General features: G+C 37.2%; 1 protein-coding gene across 1 annotated transcript in view; it reads left to right on the top strand.

The window, feature by feature from the left end:
- Positions 1 to 608: 608 nt before the first annotated feature.
- The window catches only part of LOC127852365 (uncharacterized), a 33,323-nt gene continuing 12,727 nt past the window's right edge, over positions 609 to 21,204 (top strand). Inside the window, exons 1-7 of the mRNA XM_052386325.1 lie at positions 609 to 698; positions 6,310 to 6,531; positions 7,213 to 7,269; positions 10,759 to 10,841; positions 15,674 to 15,825; positions 18,386 to 18,508; positions 19,409 to 19,568. Coding sequence (XP_052242285.1) covers positions 6,373 to 6,531; positions 7,213 to 7,269; positions 10,759 to 10,841; positions 15,674 to 15,825; positions 18,386 to 18,508; positions 19,409 to 19,568 — 734 coding nt within the window. The 5' untranslated portion in view covers positions 609 to 698; positions 6,310 to 6,372. The remainder of the gene's footprint in view (positions 699 to 6,309; positions 6,532 to 7,212; positions 7,270 to 10,758; positions 10,842 to 15,673; positions 15,826 to 18,385; positions 18,509 to 19,408; positions 19,569 to 21,204) is intronic.

Genomic DNA, 21,204 nt, shown 5'->3' with positions numbered 1-21,204 from the left:
GCTGCATATCTTATGAGGCACCACACTCGTGCATCCAGATAGCATAATAAATCAAAGCGAACTAAACGGTCCAGATGTTTTCATGACCATGGGCAAGTCTGATAGTAAATTTAGACACTAATTGTTCTGAATAGATATACAACACAGAAAGAAAATGTATATCATAGTAAATCAAAGTGAACTAAACGGTTACAATCGGATATACATCGGGAAACTAGTAAAATCACACAGAAAATGTATACTGCAATCCCGGTAGAGACGTTAAATGGCGCAATAAAACAAGATCAAACATTGGGAAACTGGTAGGCCAGTTTCTTGGGCTGGGGCCCAAGACTGCCGCCTTGTTAGCCTAGTGCTTAACCCGGCCCTGCTTGAGATGATTTTGGAGGGTCATAAATTTGTTTTATATATATATATATATATATATATATATATATATATATATATAATTTCATTGTATGTGGTCAGTTTGATGGTAATTATCATTACATAATTATACAAAATATCACGTTTTATGGTATATTTTGGTAGATTTTGCTATATTCCGGAGGATTATGGTAGATTCTGGTATTTTCTGGTCAATTCAGTAACCGGACATAAACGTGTCAAAATAACGTGTCACCAAAATAACGAATACGTCATGAGGAACTATAAATTTATAATTAAATTAAATAATAAAAGCTACACGATGTGTAGAAGTATGTAGATATTTGTGTTACCACATAATCATGTTCATATTTCTTTGGAAAAAAATCGTATTTTAATCTTAAGTTTAGAAACCTCGTCTGATTTGCAATGTGATTTCGCGTTGATTTTTTCAAGTACCTTTCTTTTGCCGTAATATCGTAGCAATGTCGGTTCGCATCCACTACTTTTACTGTTCATTTTGTGGTGGCGTAAATTTAAATAATTCATAATTATTATTATTTAAATGGTTTCGTAGATCACGTTGTCCATTTTAATTTTACAATCCTTAAGGAGTTGACCTAAAGGGGTTATGGAGGTTTCGGTAAATGACAAGTTCGGTAAATTGATTTATAGAGTAAAAGCCGTGGAGGTTTCGGTAAATTGATTTTATAGAGGAGGTATACCTACAACGAGGTGTTAATGACACCTATTAGCGGCTTACAATAACATTAGGGGCATTTATTTGCAAACTGTGGATTAATTTTGATGTACATTAATTGAGTTGTTTGGCACTAATTAAATTATCTGTTTAAATGTACGGACTTGATTTTATCAAATTAGAGATGTTAGCAAAGTGTTATTATTAATTATCCAGGCTTTCAACCTATTAATATTCTAATAGATGGAGGTAAATTATATATTAAGGTCATGATCGTTTTGTATTTTATATATGTTTTTAAACAATTAGTTGATAAAAACCTTAATTAAAGCGTATCAGTTAAAAAAATATAATAATGTGGCTCTTACAAGAGGTGGCCTCCACGTAGCAAGAGCTGGGCAACATATTCATTATGTTGGCAAACTACCTCATGTTTATATAATGGTTAAGTTTCGGTGGTTTAAAATACTAAGATCAAATATGTTTGTTTTGTATAAAAATAAATTTCTCGCTTCTTTTTCCTACAATCAGTTCTGCACATAAGGTATTATTCTTAAAATAATCTAGATATGTATGTTTAGATCGTGAACATGCTTTAACACTGGTGGCCGAGTTTTTACATACACGACCAGTAACTTTCAAAATGTGAAATAAACAAACGTTTTCCTTCTTTAATCATGTTTACCAAAAAATACTGGTGGTGACATCAAAGGATGTTTATTTGTGGTAAAAAAACATTATTATGTAATTGGGTAATTATAAAATTATCATGGTCATTGTCAAATAAGAAATCAAAGAGAGGATGAAGATAAGGTTTTCACGGGTTATCGAGTAATTATGGTAAGTGTTGTTGCTCAAATGTTAAAGTATGTATATATGCAGATGATTTCTTTTACTGTATCATACAATCATGGCTGAACATCCATGTATTTTCTGCAATATTGAGGTCACTTCTCGTGCGCACGCTATTGCATGTGGAAGATGGAGTCACCGTAGACACACCGGTAAGTCTTAGTAATTTCTTTGTGATAATAGAGATACATTAAAATTGTGTATTTGCATTTCTTTTGTGGTCGCCTGTAATGCCGTTATTTAAAACTGATTATAAGTAATGCCATTGATTATTTTAATTAACGTAAATAAACAGATAATGGCTGTAAATTTAAAATCATATTATGTTATAACTTTGCTTTATTTATGCTTGGTGAGGAGAGAAGATGCGCACGAGCAACGACTTGGAAGGTAACTATAATACAATTAGCATTATTAATTTATAAGTAAGAAACAAGTCACAGTTTCACATTGGATATTATTCGTATATTAATATTATACTTTCATAGTATACAATATCGGTAATAAGCATTTGTTTTATAATACTGTTATTAAAAACTGATAAAAAATGACATAATCATGTTATTAAGTACACACATATGTTTTTATTATAATTACAGGATGGCATAAACGCATCAAGGCACGAGCGTGTTCAGCCAACCTCGGTCTTTACAAGTTGGCCAACCTTCTCAGAGAGGAATCTGAGACAGTTGATCTACATATACGGCTGGTGAGCCAGCACCTTCTCCATGGTCTAGTGGTAACACACTGGCTTCACAATCCAGAGATCGCTGGTTCGATCCCCCGCTGCACCTAACCTACTAACTCGTCTTTCGCATGAGACGTTAAACCGAGGTGCAGTGTACTAGGTGCTATACACCGGGCACTAAAAGACCCAGGGTCACCTCTGGAACGGGGTGTCTCCTGTATCTTGCACTATCCCCCGTAACCAACTAACACGTCTTTCTGGGGGCGATGGCCATATGGGAGACAATCCCGGTGCACTCGATAAAAAACAAAAACAACAGCACCTTCTCACGAAGATCAGACGGAAGAAGTATGTTACGATACACGGCAGACAACATCAAGCATGGGATGACTACAAAGAGGAGAAGCTGACAACCACTGAACTTCTGAGGATCATCAGCCACATCAATGCCCTGGGACCATCCACAGCGGTCCACCACATGCTCGACGACGACGAGTCATGAACGATGAAAGACTGATATGGTTGAAATGTAACATTAAATTGAACAGTGTCGTACATGTATCTCATTTGTATTAGAAATGTAATTAAATTAAATCAGCATGCGGAAAATCTGAATGATAATAATGTGTCGTATTAATATTGTAGTGTGTCAAAAATGTATCTAATTAATATGTGATTACTCCCTCATATTCAAATATATATATTGTATCCAAGGTTTAGTTGTTGCTTATTTATAATATATGGTAAATAAAACGGATTACAAAGTAAATCAGTTATTATTTTTTTATTGAACCGATTTGTTTAGGCAAAAAATGATATCAGTTATTGTTCCAGCACAGTAGCCAGGTGCCTGTGTATTAATTTGATAAGATAATGATCATCACAGCAGCTTGCTATTACACAGTGTATTAATTCTGCTGGCTTTGTGTTAGATGTCATTTTTATCAGTTTTCAATTATGTGTATCTCTTCGCTTAACTCAACGTTCAATGGCACGCGCACTTAACATAATTATAAAACATAACGCGTATCATTATATTACTTTTTTTATTAATTACGTACACGTATTAAATTTTATATATTGTTTTTTCTTGTGTTTTTCTCAACCAGAAAGAAATAATAAAACATATAAATAAATATAAAATTCAACCTAAAATCATTTTTATTAAATCATATTTTACAAGAAACTTTTTAAAATAGCATTAAACTTAATTGAAGAGCTTACATTGATTCCGCCATAAATCATTATTTCTTATTACTATTATGTTACTATTATGTTATTTAAATAAAAGCACCAATTTAAAAAACAAACAACAGTATTGCGTTATTTAAATCGTAAAATTAACCTAAAATTTCCTAACAGAATTCGTTTTTCAGAGGTAGCTCATTCATTTCCCTTATTTCTTTACCTTAGGCATAGCATTAATTACTCAACTCAAAATTAATCCACAGTTTGCAAATAAATGCCCCTAATGTTATTGTAAGCCGCTAATAGGTGTCATTAACACCTCGTTGTAGGTATACCTCCTCTATAATATCAATTTACCGAACCCTCCACGGCTTTTACTCTATAAATCAATTTACCGAACTTGTCATTTACCGAAACCTCCAGCACCCGACCTAAAGGTCATCTTGAAGACAAGATTCATCTAAGTGAGAAAATATTCCCTAGTGGGCATTGGCGTGAGGAGTTTTGGTTGTAGATTGTAGGGTGTAGTGTTTTTGAAAATAAACATTTGGTAAATAATGTATATTAACAATTGGGCAATGAAAATTGCACAAATAACACCTCCATATGTTGGCTCAAATTTTACAATTTTGTGGGGTTGTGGTAAATACGCCCTGACTTGATTTATAAGTTGAAAACATTATTAAGTCCTTGACATGTACAAACCCAGACACAACTGCAGGCCATGAATTTTTATCCAGAGCCACTCGCCCTGCAGGGAAAGTAGGTCTTAAAATCCACTGGCCCTTCACTTTAATCTTCTCGCCCTGCATTAAAAAAAATATGTCTAGAAACCATCTTCATAATCATATATCAGATAAATGATTTACACAATCATACTCAACTTTATTGAGTAATTTCCTTTTTATGATTAAAATAATTCAATATTAACTGCAGTAGAAACAAACACAACACCACAACAACCAGTTTCTGAATAAGTTGTCAGCACCAGCTACAAAGTAACTCCTAATGACCCCTCGTGGCTGTGCCAGTTGAGATTCAATCCTCTCAGCGACCACCGTAGCCGGAGAGGCATGAGGGAGAAGGGCTAAACGTAGCTGGTGTTCTGCTTTACTTTCCTTCTGTCTTTTAACTATCAAGCTCTTCTTACTTTACTGTCCCTCACTCTTTATTCTTATTTCTTTTACCACCCGTCACGTAATAATCATGCGTGATTGCAGCATGGTACAATGTAGATGTAAATGTAGACCACTGTCTGCCACTGTTGTTTATTTTTTTGTCTAGTAGATAAGTAGTTACTAGGTTAAACAGCACTAATATTAATTTAAACATGAATAAACCAGGCCTTTTCCGCCCTATGCCACGGGTCCGAATATTGGCCCCATACCCAATGCAAATCTGGTTGTTTTTTCCCAATTAAAAAAAAATCCCAATTCCAACTTCCAACGATTGCAAAGTTGATTATTTTCTGCTGCTAAAAATGCGCCTAATAACGTTAGCTTAATCCGCAAACTAAACATTGGGGAAAACCCGCTTGTTTTGAGTTCAGCTTTGTAACAATCAATACTGCGCGCACTCGGTGACGGTCAGTGACTGTGCAGGTAATCATTAATCATCAAAATGGCGTCTCAAAACAGCAAATATAACGTTGCCAAAATAAGAAAAAAAGATTCGAAAATACGCCAACACTTTCATCCCTTTTCAACAAGCAAAAAGAAAAACAAATAACAACGAGTAAGTATCACGGTGCCTATACCACGTGACTTTTTATCCCCCGCAATAGGCGAAGGGATATTGTTTTGGCGTTGTCCGTCCGTCCATCTTTCCGTCTCCGGCCGGCTGGGGGCGGCACTTTTGTGTCCGGAGCCATATCTTGGAAGTGCTTTGGTGGATTTCATTGAAACTTGTTATGAGTATATATATGGACAAGAGGATGATGCACGCCAAATGGCATTGTACGCCATTGGATAATAACGGAGTTATAGCCCTTTGTATCTTGAAAAAATGCTTTTTTGTGTGTCCGAAGCCATATCTTGGAAGTGCTTTGACGGATTTCATTGAAACTTGGTAGGAGTATATATATGGATAAGAGGATGATGTACGTAGGCGTTGTTCATCCGTCCAGACAACTTTTTGTGTCCAGAAGTATATTGGCAGGGGGATATCAATTCAACGAATTTGCTTGTTCAGATCAGTCTTGGGAGAATAAAGCACGACCCAGTTAACATTTTTAAGGATCTCTTTTAAAATATATCACCATTTTTAATTGGATAAAATGGAGAGCCCGCTCATTGGTAAGATTTTTCTATAGGTATCATGATATTTTAAACAAATAAATATTTTTTCAGTAAAATGCAACCGCGCGTTTGAACGGTTAGAAAAATGTCGGATTGGTGTGGGGACTTCATATTTCAAATGCTCTGTTGCACTTTACTGAAAAAATATTTATTTGTTTAAAAATATCATGATACCTATAGAAAACTCTGCTTATAATATTTCTCTTTTCATTTTCCAGATTATTCACTCTGATTTTCCTTAATCCAAAAGCCAAAGAGGCTGTACAATAAAAAATCTCTGCATGGCAACCAATGATGCAACTCAAGAGAGCACTGTGGGTAGGCGGAAGTCATCCGCAGCCTGGGCCACTATGAAGAAAGTGAAGAGACAGCTGCGTTTGACAAACGAGGGAGCGACACCGGTCCAGTGGAAACTTGTCTTCCTAGTCTTCATGTCATTGGTCAGTCTTATAATGGTTGTGTTGGTTTGGGAAGACTTGGCTTAGTACAAAGTGTTATCCCAGATTACTGATGATAAGCCTGTGCATAGTGCATGGGCTAATCATTAACAACATTCTCTGCTTTTATGGATTTATTAAAAATGGAAGCATGATGTAAGCGAAAATCCAGTTAAGGCGAAAAGTGTTATCCCTGATTAGCCTGTTTGGGCTGCACAGGATAATCTGGGATGACATTTTACTTTCATGCATGAAGCCCAGTTTGTCCAGAATGCATCTCATGGCATAAATAAACCACAACCCCTGTCATCCATGTTCAGACTGTTGACAGAAGCAACGTCAGTTGGGAGTAGAAAAATTGAATGTTTTTTGCATAGAACGTTGTGTATTTTGAGGTCTGGCATTCCACTCCTTCAATGTTCAGTGCAGTTTTCAATATATTTACTCTTTTCTCGTGGGTTGGAGGTCTAATTTATGCGAAAACCCTTGTGTATACTTATATATTACTAGTTTGTTTATTTAAAACTTGTTTTTTGTTTTGAAAACTGGATCGACCGCCAAAATCACTTAACACTTTAAATATTTAAATTTTGCATTTGTTTAAGACTGTTAAAAAATCATAAAATTATAAAGAATGCATGATAACCTTTCGACAGAACTTAAATTTATCTTTTTTGTTTTCAGTTTTCAAGCTCGTTTAACGTCACATTCCTGTTTCCATTCCTACCAGAAATGATATTGGTAAGCATCTCGGTAATGTGCTTTGGGCTCTGGTAAAACTGGGCTTAATGAATTTGCTTTAAGTGTCATTCCAGATCTAACAGGCTAATGAGGGACGACACTTTGCTTTCGTGGAATTTTTCATTTAAAAGAAGTCTTTTCTTTGCAAAAATTCAAGTTTATGAGGAGAATGTCCTCCCTGATAAGCCTGTGCAGACTGCACATGCATTAAGACCAGTTTTCCAAGAGCGCAGCTCATAATTTTTTATTTTTACATAAAACAACCACTGAAGAAGTTAAAATAAACAGTTATTTATATTTTTTTATCCCAAAGAGAAAATGATTTTTATGCCCCCGAATCGAAAGATCGGGGGTATGTTGTTGGTCTGTCTGTCTGTCTGTCATTCATTGTGTGTGTCCCAAAACTTAAACCTTGGTTAAAGTTTTGCGATAACTTATGAAATATTGAACATAGCAACTTAATATTTGCCATGCATTTATATCTCATGGAGCTGCACATTTTTAGTGGTGAAAGGTCAAGGTTATTGTTCAAGGTCAAAGGTAAAAAAATTATAATCAAAGAGGCGCAATAGAGGCCATTGTGTTTCTGACAAACACACTCTTGTTGAAATGCAAATATTTTGGGTATTAGATCCAACTGCCAAAAAAAAAATATATACATTACATTTGAGCTATATCAACAATTTAAATTTCTAATGCTGCTTGTTCAGTGAGTCATTTGGTTTTATTAATGTGTGTATACATTAACCCTTTACCACTTAGATGCGTATTTTGACACACGTGTTGTCCCTCAGAAAGTTAAACATATAGAGGATATTTGTTCATGTCAGTGTAAGATCGATTGTTATTTCACGAGTGATCATAGAAATTATATTTTCACGAGTGGCGCAGCCACGAGCGAAAAAATATTATTTTTCTATGATTACGAGTAAAATAATTAACGATCTTACACTGACATGAACAAATTTTCTGTTTCTTTTATGCCCCCTTTTCAAGAAAATAATTAACAGCTGTTTCCCTTTCTCTGAAAAGTTACCCTTTCTCGGAGTTTCTCCCGTGGCGCGCCTAAATACATTTCAAAGCACAAAATGAGGTCATTAGTATGACGAAATGACGTCATTATACCAGGGAATTTCCAGTAAATTATATTTTACAATATAAATAAACGGTGAATTTAAGCATAAAATAAAAAGAAAATGTGTTGGATTCAGTGGTATGTCGATTTTAATTCACTCGTAAGCATAGAAAATATATATAAAATTATTTATGATAATATAAAAATAGAAAAGGAGTTCAGAAAATTTGTTCTTTTCATCGGTGAAAATAACAATTTGTTATTTACACTGCTGTTATTTCACTGCAGAAATGTCATATTTTATCATTAGGTATAAAAGAAATACTTTTCTTACTAGATTCAAGTTTTAAAGCCCTCATTTCCTACCCTAAGATGCTGATGAGCAGCAAACAGGATTAAACCTGAACAGACTGTGAGTTACTCGCAGGCTGTTCTGGTTTTATGCTGTTTGCCAAGGCCATTTCCCTTTTGCATCTTAGTGGGAAAGGGTTAAACATGGATCCTCCTGGACAGCTAACAGCTCAGGTTTAGTTGCAGCGATCTAAACTCGCTAACAATGGGTTATTATTACAAACACAAACATTTACCCAGTCCTTTTCCTGGCGTATCTACGTGTCTATTAAATGGACACATTCCCAAACAGAATTTTAAAATAAATCCCTATTTGAAAAAATCCAATTACTCACCCCCCCCCCCCCCCATTTTTTTTTCTAAGGTGTGTCTAATGTTTATTATATCTTAATTTTAGTACAATCACATCTAACAAATTATACCTATAATTTACATTATTTTGTTTTTCTAATTTGAATTATTATGTTAGAGTTATATTAAATTAGTTTTTGTCAAATCAGTAGACTTTTCGTGCCAAAAAAATCCCAATCCCAAAATTGCATTTTTTTCCAAAACGGCCAGGAAAAGGCCTGTTACACATCAATTATTTCTTAAAATGAAAGTGATTAATTGTGTCCGATTTAGACCTTTGGAACAATTATAATGCAGATGTGTGGAGAAGCAGGCTGAACTAGGATGTCTCTTCCCACTTACAGTTAATTAACTGCCTAGAAACAACAAAAAATGCAATAAGTGCACAGGACAACAATTTCTTCCAGTTTTCCCTTCAGTCATTTTCTGCAAGCAATATCTGAGCTGGGTCCTAGGAAAACTGGGCTTAATGCATGTGCGTTTAGTGTTGTCCTAGATAAGCCTGTGCAAACTATACGTGAACATTTTCAGTTTACACTGAATTTTTGTAAAGAAGAAACCCCTTTTAAACGAAAAAAAATCCATAAATTGCAGCGGAGTTCTTGATTAGTCTGTGCAGACTGTTCAGGCTTATCAGGGATGGCACTATGTGCATGCATTAAACCCACTATGTGCATGCATTAAACCCACTATGTGCATGCATTAAGCCCACTATGTGCATGCATTAAGCCCACTATGTGCATGCATTAAGCCCACTATGTGCATGCATTAAGCCCACTATGTGCATGCATTAAGCCCACTATGTGCATGCATAAAGCCCACTATGTGCATGCATTAAGCCCACTATGTGCATGCATTAAGCCCACTATGTGCATGCATTAAGCCCACTATGTGCATGCATTAAGCCCACTATGTGCATGCATTAAGCCCGCTATGTGCATGCATTAAGCCCACTATGTGCATGCATAAAGCCCACTATGTGCATGCATTAAGCCCACTATGTGCATGCATTAAGCCCACTATGTGCATGCATTAAGCCCACTATGTGCATGCATTAAACCCACTATGTGCATGCATTAAACCCACTATGTGCATGCATTAAGCCCACTATGTGCATGCATTAAGCCCACTATGTGCATGCATTAAGCCCACTATGTGCATGCATTAAGCCCACTATGTGCATGCATTAAGCCCACTATGTGCATGCAATGATGCATAAAGCCCACTATGTGCATGCATTAAGCCCACTATGTGCATGCATTAAGCCCACTATGTGCATGCATTAAGCCCACTATGTGCATGCATTAAACCCACTATGTGCATGCATTAAGCCCACTATGTGCATGCATTAAACCCACTATGTGCATGCATTAAACCCACTATGTGCATGCATTAAGCCCACCATGTGCATGCATTAAGCCCACCATGTGCATGCATTAAGCCCACCATGTGCATGCATTAAACCCACCATGTGCATGCATTAAACCCACTATGTGCATGCATTAAGCCCACTATGTGCATGCATTAAGCCCACTATGTGCATGCATTAAGCCCACTATGTGCATGAATTAAGCCCACTATGTGCATGCATTAAGCCCTCTATGTGCATGAATTAAGCCCACTATGTGCATGCATTAAGCCCACTATGTGCATGCATTAAGCCCACTATGTGCATGCATTAAGCCCAGTTTTCCCGTGTTATATCTCTACAGATGTTTGGCTATAAGGAGGAGGAGAAAGGATACTATGCTGGCTTCGTGGCCTCCGCGCTGTTTGTGGGGAGATTCTTTGGAAGGTAAACATCCAGAATGTTAACATCTGCTCACCATTCTTTGAGAAAACTGGGCTAAATGCATGTGCGTAATGTCACGTCCAAAATTAGCATGTGCAGTCTGCACAGGCTAATCAGGGACAGTACTTTCCGCCTACATAGGGTTTTCATTTAGCAGAAACCTCCTTCAAATGAAAAAATCTGCAAATGCGGAAAGTGTTGTCCCTGAATAGCCTGTGCAGACTGCCAAGGCTAATCTGGGATGACACTTTTTGCACATGCATTGCAAGAAAACATGTAACATTTTATAAAGGACAATTTACCTGACGCTTTTATGTACTTCATCTGATTAGTTCAAGCCTATTTATTTTTTAAGCCCTTTCATTTGAAGCCTTACTCTTTTTGAAAGGCTTTTGAGTCCATTTGTTGGTTACAATCAATAATATGTGTCTTCCGGGGGATGTTAGGAACGCTCCCATAGTGGGGAGGGTTTTTTTTTACTAAGAAAGTGACGACGATAGTCTGCGTCTTCCCCTTCCAGAATTTTTTCCCCTCAAAATACAATTTCCCCACCAAGAGTATCATTTTTCACCATTTATTTAAGCTTTAAATCGAATGTTGTTCATTTTGATTGCTTAATTATCCATCGTAACACTAGCTTATTGTTTCAATTATATTGTTCGCAATTTGAACAATAAACGAAAACCGGTCTGCACCAGAACATGAGTCATCGCTTGACCTTGCTGTAATTGAAGCGCACGTGGTAGCTCACACATTGAGTTTGCTCACACATAGTCTAATGGGTCATTCATGCGCAGACACTGTTTACATGGAATACACAGTTTATATTGTCGTCTGCCAACAATATAGCGACCAATGGCAATCGTCGTTTTTAAAGATAAACAAATGAAAAAGAAGCGTAACAATAATTAAATAATTTCTAAGCTGATCACTTATACACCTTTCTACCCACTTTTGATCTGAATTAAAGGAGGATAATTAAATAATAAGTTCTATGTCGATGATGTAACACCTTTCTCAGTTTTTGCCGATTATCGTTTGAAATTAAAAGGTGATAATTACCGTAAATCTACGAATATAATACGCACTTTTTTACCTCCCGATTTTTTCTTCAAGTAGGGGGTGCGTATAATATACGAGTTTAGAGCAGAACAAAATTTTTCCTGTGCAAATTTTCAACTTAATCGCTGTTATTCGCTTCGCGGCAGCCATTTTGAACTACACCATTACATCAAAGGGGTGCAACAGGGCTCGCGCTGTCGTTCGCCATTTGAGTCATTTGCGAAAATATTGAGAATTTGGCTCAATAAAAATCTTATTTGTTTAAATGCGAAAATCTAGTAAAATTTCATTGAAAACATCCGCCATTTATATCGGATTGGTTTTCTATATTTGTCTCTTTGTTTTAAAGAAAGTGTTCGCAATTCGAACAGTAAACGAAACCCGGTCTGTACCCGATTATGAGACATCGCTTGACCTTATTGTTATTGAAGTGCGCATGGTAGCTGGCCAATCAACATTGAGCTCGCTTACACATGAAATGACGTTGTCGAATGAAACGTGAGAACGGGAGGAGCTATCGGATAATATTGGGTCATCCATGCGCAGACACTGTATACTTTGAATGCACAGTTAATATTGTCGTCTGCTTACAAAATAGCGACTGGACGCTAAGTCGTTTAAAGAGATTAGCAAATGAAAAAAAGACAAGCAAATTGGTTGAATTGATATCCCCCGCCCATATGCTTCTTGACACAAAAGGGTTATAATTGACACTGAAAAAAGCATTTTTTCAACATACAAAGGGCAATAACTCTGTAATTAACAGATGGTGTACAATGTCATTTGGCATGCATCATCCTCTTATCCATATATATACTCATACCAAGTTTCAATGAAATCCACCAAAGCACTTCCAAGATATAGCTCCGGACACAAAAGTGCCTATAGTAAAAAGCATTTTTTCAAGATACAAAGGGCCATAACTCTGTTTTTAACAGATGGTATACAATGCCATTTGGCGTGCATCATCCTCTTATGCATATATATACTCATACCAAGTTTCAATGAAATCCACCAAAGCACTTCTAAGATATGGCTCCGGACGCAAAAGTGCCTATAGTAAAAAGCATTTTTTCAAGATACAAAGGGCCATAACTCTGTAATTAACAGATGGTTTACAATGCCATTTGGCGTGCATCATCCTCTTATGCATATTTATACTCGTACCAAGTTTCAATGAAATCCGCCAAAGAACGTCCAAGATATGGCTCCGGACACAAAAGTGCCTATAGTAAAAAGCATTTTTTCAAGATACAAAGGGCCATAACTCTGTTTTTAACAAATGGTTTACAATGCCATTTGGCGTGCATCATCCTCTTATGCATATATATACTCATACGAAGTTTCAATGAAATCCGCCAAAGCGGATATGGCTCCGGACACAAATGTGCCGGACGGAGGGACGGACAGCCGGACGGACGGACAACGCCAAAACAATATCCCTCTGCCACTGGCGGGGGATAACAACTGACAATACCCGGAAATAAATATTTCTTAGCTGACCACTATTTATCTTTCTACCGCATATTTACCATATCTGAAGTAAAGGATGGTAATTAAATAATTAGTTTTATGATGCTAATAGAGTCTATTACACCTGTCTGCCGATTGCCGCATTAAATTGAAAGGTGATAATTAATTTATTTGTTTTTTACTCCCAAACTAGCCTTAATGACAGCAGCGTATTTCAATTAACTAGATCATGAAAAACACGAGCGGTTTTATTGTATTTTAAGTTATATTAAAGTATCGAGTTTGTAACTCGAAAAAAGAAAAAGTAATTCATCTAGACAACTATAAAAACGGAAGTAACCATTTTGTCTTTTTATTACTTTATTATTATTATAATTATTATCGTCCCGAATATTGTCAAATTGAATTAAATGTGAAAACAAAAAACAGCGTCTCTGCTTCTTTCTTTTGTAATTATGACTGCTTTACCCGGATGTCAGCAAGGGGCCCATGTGTATCGGTAACAATCAATGGTAATATAAACAATAGACAGAGATGTTTATTATGCAACTGTCATAACAACAGCACTATAACACATCCCGATCAATATACCAGGGTAACAGATAGTTGACAACACCAAATTGATTTGCTATTTTCACAGCACAAAAATATATTGACACATTTTTTTGGAAATGGCCGATTTCGGACACTGATTTTTTAGTGCAAATTTACTCGGATTTTCAATTTTTAACGATAAATTTTGACCAAACTCGGGGGTGCGTATTATGCACGAGGGCGTATTATATTCGTGGATTTACGGTAAGTTGTTTTTTACCCACAAATTATGCTATTGTAAAGCAATATGTCAATAAAATTGTATATTAATTACATATTTGCTAGGTAACTGGTTTTCATTGTCTGCAGTCAAACGATATGCACATTTTATTTCATTTCCAAACGCACACAATTTTTCGGACGTTCATTTCCGGATAAATTATTTTTCGTGAAATATATTTTATTTTCAAAGTTCTTTATAGAAGAAATAGAATGATGAATACACATGCGGTGATACAGACGGTGTGGTTTATACTATTTTGAATTGTATTCACCTGAAATTGCACTTGGAAATACTATAAAAAAGAACAATTAGTAAGGGCTCTGGGTGGGGTGGGGGGCTTTGCCCTTTATTTCTTATGTGTTCCTACGGCTGGATTCCAAGACCCCTGGCCTTATTTTCAGGATTTAAAATTTGAGACAATCGACACAACTGTTAAATGAACACGTATAAAATAACTTATGTTTGCACTTTGACAAGTACCATAATCATTATTTCTATGCTGAAAACTGTATGTTATATTATGATATGTGATATGCCTTTGTTGTCATTAAAAGAAATATAAACCAGTTGATAGTATTTATATAATATAGACATTGATTAAAACAGTTTTTATTTTTTCCCCAAAAATGTCTCTTTCGCACTCTATTTTCCCTTTTCACCCAGTGTCCAGCGTCTTCCCCTTTTTCTAAAAAAAAATCCCTGGACTTATGGTTTGCGCTCTGTGAGTCTGTCAGTCTGTCACAATTTTCTGGATCCTGCGATAACTTTAAAAGTTCTTCATATTTTTTCATGAAACTTAAAACATGGACAAATGGCAGTATGGAGAGGTAGGGGACTTTAATTGCTTGGCAATATTCTTGTGAAAAGGGGTTGTAATGCATGTTTCTAAAATGTTGTCCCTGATAAGCCTGTGCCGACTGCATATATTTAATGTGATTAATTGTTTGAATTACTTAACAAAGGACATAACTCTCTTTTCTTAAAAAACATTTTGTCGACTATCAAGTGTAAATATTGGGCTCGTTAAATTTTTCTCATTGCCTGAGCACATTTTCAGGGGGAATCCCATCAGTTTTTCCGATATTTGAGCCTCATTCTTGGAAAACTGGGCCTAATTCAATCTGCACTGGCTAATTTAATAGGACACTTTCTGCCTAAACTTATAGCAGAGACTTTATTTTTTTTTAAAGCGGATTGTCCTTCTTCATTAGGCTGTGGGGACCGCACAGGCTAATTTGGGATGACACTTAAGGCACATGCATGAAGGACAGTTTTCCCCCAAAACTTAGCTCATTTAACCTTGCAGTATGTTCGCTTTTTCTGGGGCAGGCATTGAGACACTGGGCCACAAGCCTTTCATGCTGCTTACCATTCTTTTGGGAAATGAAAAATTACACAAAAGTGGAAATTGTTGTCCCTGATTAATCTGGGATGACACTTTTCGCCCATGCATTAAGTCCAGACCACTTATTTAATCTTGCAGCTATTTCTGGGGCTGGCTGTCAGACCGAGTGGGCCGCAAGCCGGTCATGCTGCTCACCATTCTCCTCAACGGTTTGTCATCACTGGCGTTTGGTTTCACCACCAGCATCACCTTCGCCATCATAACACGACTCTTCTCTGGACTTGTTAATGGTATGAATATTTCCAGCTTTTACTTGTTAATGGTATTAGTACTACCAATTTGTACTTGTTAATGGTATGAATACTACAAATGTTTACTTGTTAATGGTATGAATGCTACCAGTTTTTACTTGTAATGCTATGAATACTTCCAGTTTTTACATGTTAATGCTATGAATACTACCAGTTTTTAACCAGGTTTTCCGAAGGAAAAAACTGGTTATTAGATTGGCGAATGCGGGCGGGCTGGCTGGCAGGCTGGCTGGCGGGCTGGCGGAACAAGCTTGTCAGGGCCATAACTATGTCGTTCATTGTCAGATTTTAAAATCATTTGGCACATTTGTTCACCATCATTGGACGGTGTGTCGCGCGAAATAATTACGTCGATATATCCAAGGTCAAGGTCACACTTTGAGTTCAAAGGTCAAAAATGGCCATAAATTAGCTTGTCCTGGCCATAACTATGTCATTCATTGTGAGATTTTAAAATCATTTGGCACATTTGTTCACCATCATGGGACGGTGTGTCGCACGAAAGAATCACGTCAATATCTCCAATGTCAAGGTCGCCACGACTAAAAATAGATTTAAAAAAAAAAAAAAAACTTACAAAGGGGGTTAATTTTTTTTTTTCATTTCAAAAGTTCAGTTTGAGTTTTCTCCCTTTATCAGATTTTTTTTTCACAATGAAAACCTGGTTTTGTGACAATTTTGTCCCTTGTTACTTGTTAATGTTATGAATATTCCCAGTTTTCATTTGTTAATGATATGAACTTTTCAAAGTTGCTACTTGTTGATGGTATGAATATATTCAGTTTTTTCTTGTTATGCCCCCTTTCGAAGGATAGGGGGTATATAGTTTTCACACTGTCCGTCTGTAAGTCTGTCAGTCTGTCACACTTTTCGTGTCCGCTCTCTATTTCAAATACTTTAAATCCCATCTTTACCAAACTTGGTCAGAAGTTGTATCTAGACAATATCTAGGTCAAGTTCGAATATGGGTCATGCCGGGTCAAAATCTAGGTCACGGGGTCACTTAGTGCATTTCAAGGATTTAGCAAGGTAAAATGCTCATAACTTCTATCAAAGCGTTTATAAGGGGCATGTGTCATCTTATGGTGACAGCTCTTGTTTACTTGTTAATGGTATGAATATATCCAGTTTTTACTTGTTTATGGTATGAATACTTTCATGTTTTTACTTGTTAGTGGTATAAACCTTTCAAATTTACTTGTTAAGTGCATAAACCTTATCTTACTTTTTTTAATGTATTAACACTTCCAGTTTTCTAGCTCACAACTTGCTAATGACGAGCTTTTGCGATCACCCTTGTCATTTGTACATTGTTGGTGGTCTGTCATCAAGCCACCTTTGGAGATCACCCTTGTCATTTGTACATTGTTGGTGGTCTGTCATCAAGCCACCTTTGGAGATCACCCTTGTCATTTGTACATTGTTGGTGGTCTGTCATCAAGCCACCTTTGGAGATCACCCTTGTCATTTGTACATTGTTGGTGGTCTGTCATCAAGCCACCTTTGAAGGTCACCTTTGTCATTTGTACATTGTTGGTGGTCTGTCATCAAGCCACCTTTGGAGATCACCCTTGTCATTTGTACATTGTTGGTGGTCTGTCATCAAGCCACCTTTGGAGATCACCCTTGTCACTTGTACATTGTTGGTGGTCTGTCATCAAGCCACCTTTGAAGGTCACCTTTGTCATTTGTACATTGTTGGTGGTCTGTCATCAAGCCACCTTTGGAGGTCACACTTATTGCCCAATCTTCATCAAAGTCAGAACATTTTTCCCAATCAAATTTTGGTCAAGTTCAAAACTTGGTCATGTGGGTTTTAAAGTAGATCAGTATGTGGAATAAAATAAAACACTTGTAAACATTTTAGAAGTCATATTATTTCCCCAATCAACATAAAACTTGCTAAGAATTGTTTTTTAAAATAATATCGCACTTAGTTGTAAAATGGTTCCAATAAGTTGAAATTATGGCGGCAAGGGTGTTTGTGCAGTTTCCTGTTATGACCATTTTGAAACCTTTGGAACTGTCTAGAAGTCTTCATTAAACTTGCTTTCTTATAATATGTCAACCAAGTTCTCAAATAGTTGTGGTCTGTAGAACATAGATGCAAGGGGTGGGGGCGTTTTCATTATATGGCTTAAGTGAAACATTGTGAATACATTTTTTACCAAATAATCAATTTAAAACGTTTAATTACGAGCTTCCACAAAGGCAAAAAGACATGAGCATGGCCCTTTAAACCAATATGTTTAAACCATTATTATTCAGATCGACAACTTTATTTTACATATGAGCCTCTCTTGAAAAAAACGGGGCTTAATGCATTTGTGTCGTCCGAAATTATCTGGCTTTTCATCGACAACACTTTACGCTTTTTGTTTTTCGTTTAAAGGAAGTCTCTTCTTAACAAAAATCCAGACTAGATGGAAAGTGTCATCTCTGATTAGCCTGTGCATACTGCACAGGCTAATCTGGGAAGACTCTCCATACTTATATTTTACCTCATCTTCCCAGAGCAAGGTGCATTTTTAATCTTCAGGAACTGTGGGTACATCAAAAACCATTCTGTATGAGATCTCAGACAACACAAACCAGGCGGTGGGAATGTCCATCATATCAGTAGCCTGGGGAATGGGAATGATGGTGGGACCAGCAGTGGGAGGTAAGTCAGTGGGATCGGAATGTCCATCATATCAGTAGCCCGGGGAATGGGAATGATGGTGGGATCAGCAGTGGGAGGTAAGTCAGTGGGATGGGAATGTCCATCATATCAGTAGCCCAGGGAATGGGAATGATGGTAGGACCAGCAGTGGGAGGTAAGTCAGTGGGATGGGAATGTCCATCATATAAGTAGCCCGGGGAATGGGAATGATGGTTGGACCAGCAGTGGGAGGTAAGTCAGTGGGATGGGAATGTCCATCATATCAGTAGTCCGGGGAATGGGAATGATGGTGGGACCAGCAGTGGGAGGTAAGTCAGTGGGATGGGAATGTCCATCATATCAGAAGCTCGGGGAATGGGAATGATGGTAGGACCAGCAGTGGGAGGTAATTCAGTGTGATGGGAATGTCCATCATATCAGTAGCCCGGGGAATGGGAATGATGGTGGGACCAGCAGTGGGAGGTAAATCAGTGGGATGGGAATGTCCATCATATCAGTAGCCTGGGGAATGGGAATGATGGTGGGACCAGCAGTGGGAGGTAAGTCAGTGGGATGGGAATGTCCATCATATCAGTAGCCCGGGGAATGGGAATACTTTGAACATGACAAAATATCCAAATGAGCTAGACTTAATGCATGTGCAATAAAGTCTCATCCCAGATTAGCACTTGCAGTCCAGACAGGCTTATCAGGGATCATGCCATTTGTATGGAATTGTTTTTGTTTAAAGGAGGTCTCTTCTAAACAAGAATCCACTTTAGGCAAAATACGCTGTCCCTGATTATCCTGTGTGGACTGCATGTGCAAATATGGGACGCCACTTTACGCACATGCATTAAGCCAAGTTTTCAAGAACGAGGCTCAACTATCCCAATTAACAAAAAACACAACCCTCCACAGGTTACCTGGCCAACCCCTGCAAGCGCTACCCAGAAATGTTCCCCTCCGAAGGATTCTTCTTCAAGTTCCCCTACTTCCTGCCAGGTTTCATCGCTTTCTGCCTTTGCTTCCTACCATTTGTCTTGGACATCTTCTTCCTGCCAGAGACGCTAAACATGAAGTGAGTTGCATTTGAATAGGATTTATTACCCCTTGTAGAGCCTGCACAGGCTAATCAGGGACTATACTTTAAGCTGTTATGGTATTTTTATGCCCCCAGTAGGGTGGCATATAGCAGTTGAACTGTCCGTCAGTGTGTCAGTCCGTCCGTCCGAAAAAAACTTTAACATTGGCCATAACTTTTTCACTATTGAAGATAGCAACTTAATATTAGGTGTGCATGTGTATCTCATGGAGCTGCACATTTTGAATGGTGAAAGGTCAAGGTCATCCTTCAAGGTCAAATGTCAAATTTATGGCGTCTGTCCGTCCGAAAACTTTAACATTGGCCATAACTTTTTAAATATTGAAGATAGCAACTTGATAGTTGGCATGCATGTGTATCTCATGAAGCTGCACATTTTGAGTGATGGAAGTTCAAGGTCAAGGACATCCTTCAAGGTCAAAGTCATCCTTCAAGGTCAAAGGTAAAAAAAAAATAAAAATGTCAAAGCGGCGTTATCATGAAGCTGCACATTTTGAGTGGTGGAAGTTCTAGGTCAAGGTCATCCTTCAAGGTCAATTTCTTCCTTCAAGGTCAAAGGTAAATAAAAATAATTTCAAAGTGGCGTTCTCATAAAGCTGCACATTTTTAGTGGTGGAAGGTCAAGGTCATCCTTCAAGGTCAAAGGTCAAAAAAAATAATAATAAAAATTTCAAAATAGGGGGCATTGTGTTTCTGACAAACACATCTCTTGTTAGTTTACAGGAAGTATGTTCTAAACAAATCCCAGTATTGATGGTAAGTGTCATCCCTGATTAACCTGGGCAGACTGCACAGGCTAACCTGGGACTACCATTTACACACGTCTTAAGCTTAGATTTGCCAGAGTGAGGCACATTCGTTATATATTATAATTCTGACCTTGTCTGTCCTTCCATCGGATGTATGTAGCGCTTATAACATTAAAATAATGGCTGCTTAAGTGATGAAACTTTCAAAACATATTTACCAGCATTTGATCTTGCACACTTGGTTTATTTTAGTTCATATTTTTTGGACATTTTGAGGAAGCAACGTGGAATGTGGGGTCATCAGTGTCCTTCAGACACAAATGAGCCTAGTTTTAGGAAAATGGTGCTCAATGCGTGGGTGTAAACTGTCATCCAAGATTAGCCTGTGCAGTCTGCACCTTGAGTGGATTTTTGTTTAGAAAAGACTTTCTTTTAAATTAAAAATTCTATTTAAGCCAAATTGCAAATAAAAATATCTTATATGAATAGCTTGAATTGACCTTGTAAGAAAGGTTTATATAGTTTAAGTTTACAACGAAATTTCTGTGAATAATTGTCTTCATAAATGAGCCACGTTCTGGGGAAACTGTTCTTAATGCATCGTGTGCTTAAAGTGCTGGTCCAGATTAGCCGGTGCAGTCCTCTCACAGACTCATCAAGTATAACACTTTTTTACGCTTTTAAGCTCACTTGAACACAATATACTCATGATGAGTTTTTGTGATGATTTTTTGTCCATCGTGAGTTTGTGAGTTAAGTTCCTTAGGGTCTAAGGTAAGGGTATTAGGCCCGTGGCTCTCTTGTAAGGAATTTTTTTGTTAAAAGGAAGTCTTCACTAACTGAAATCCAATTTGCAGACTTCA

This window comes from Dreissena polymorpha, chromosome 1 (genome assembly GCF_020536995.1).
Source record: "Dreissena polymorpha isolate Duluth1 chromosome 1, UMN_Dpol_1.0, whole genome shotgun sequence".
Lineage (NCBI taxonomy): Eukaryota > Metazoa > Mollusca > Bivalvia > Myida > Dreissenidae > Dreissena > Dreissena polymorpha.
This window is presented reverse-complemented; position numbering and strand designations above follow the sequence as displayed.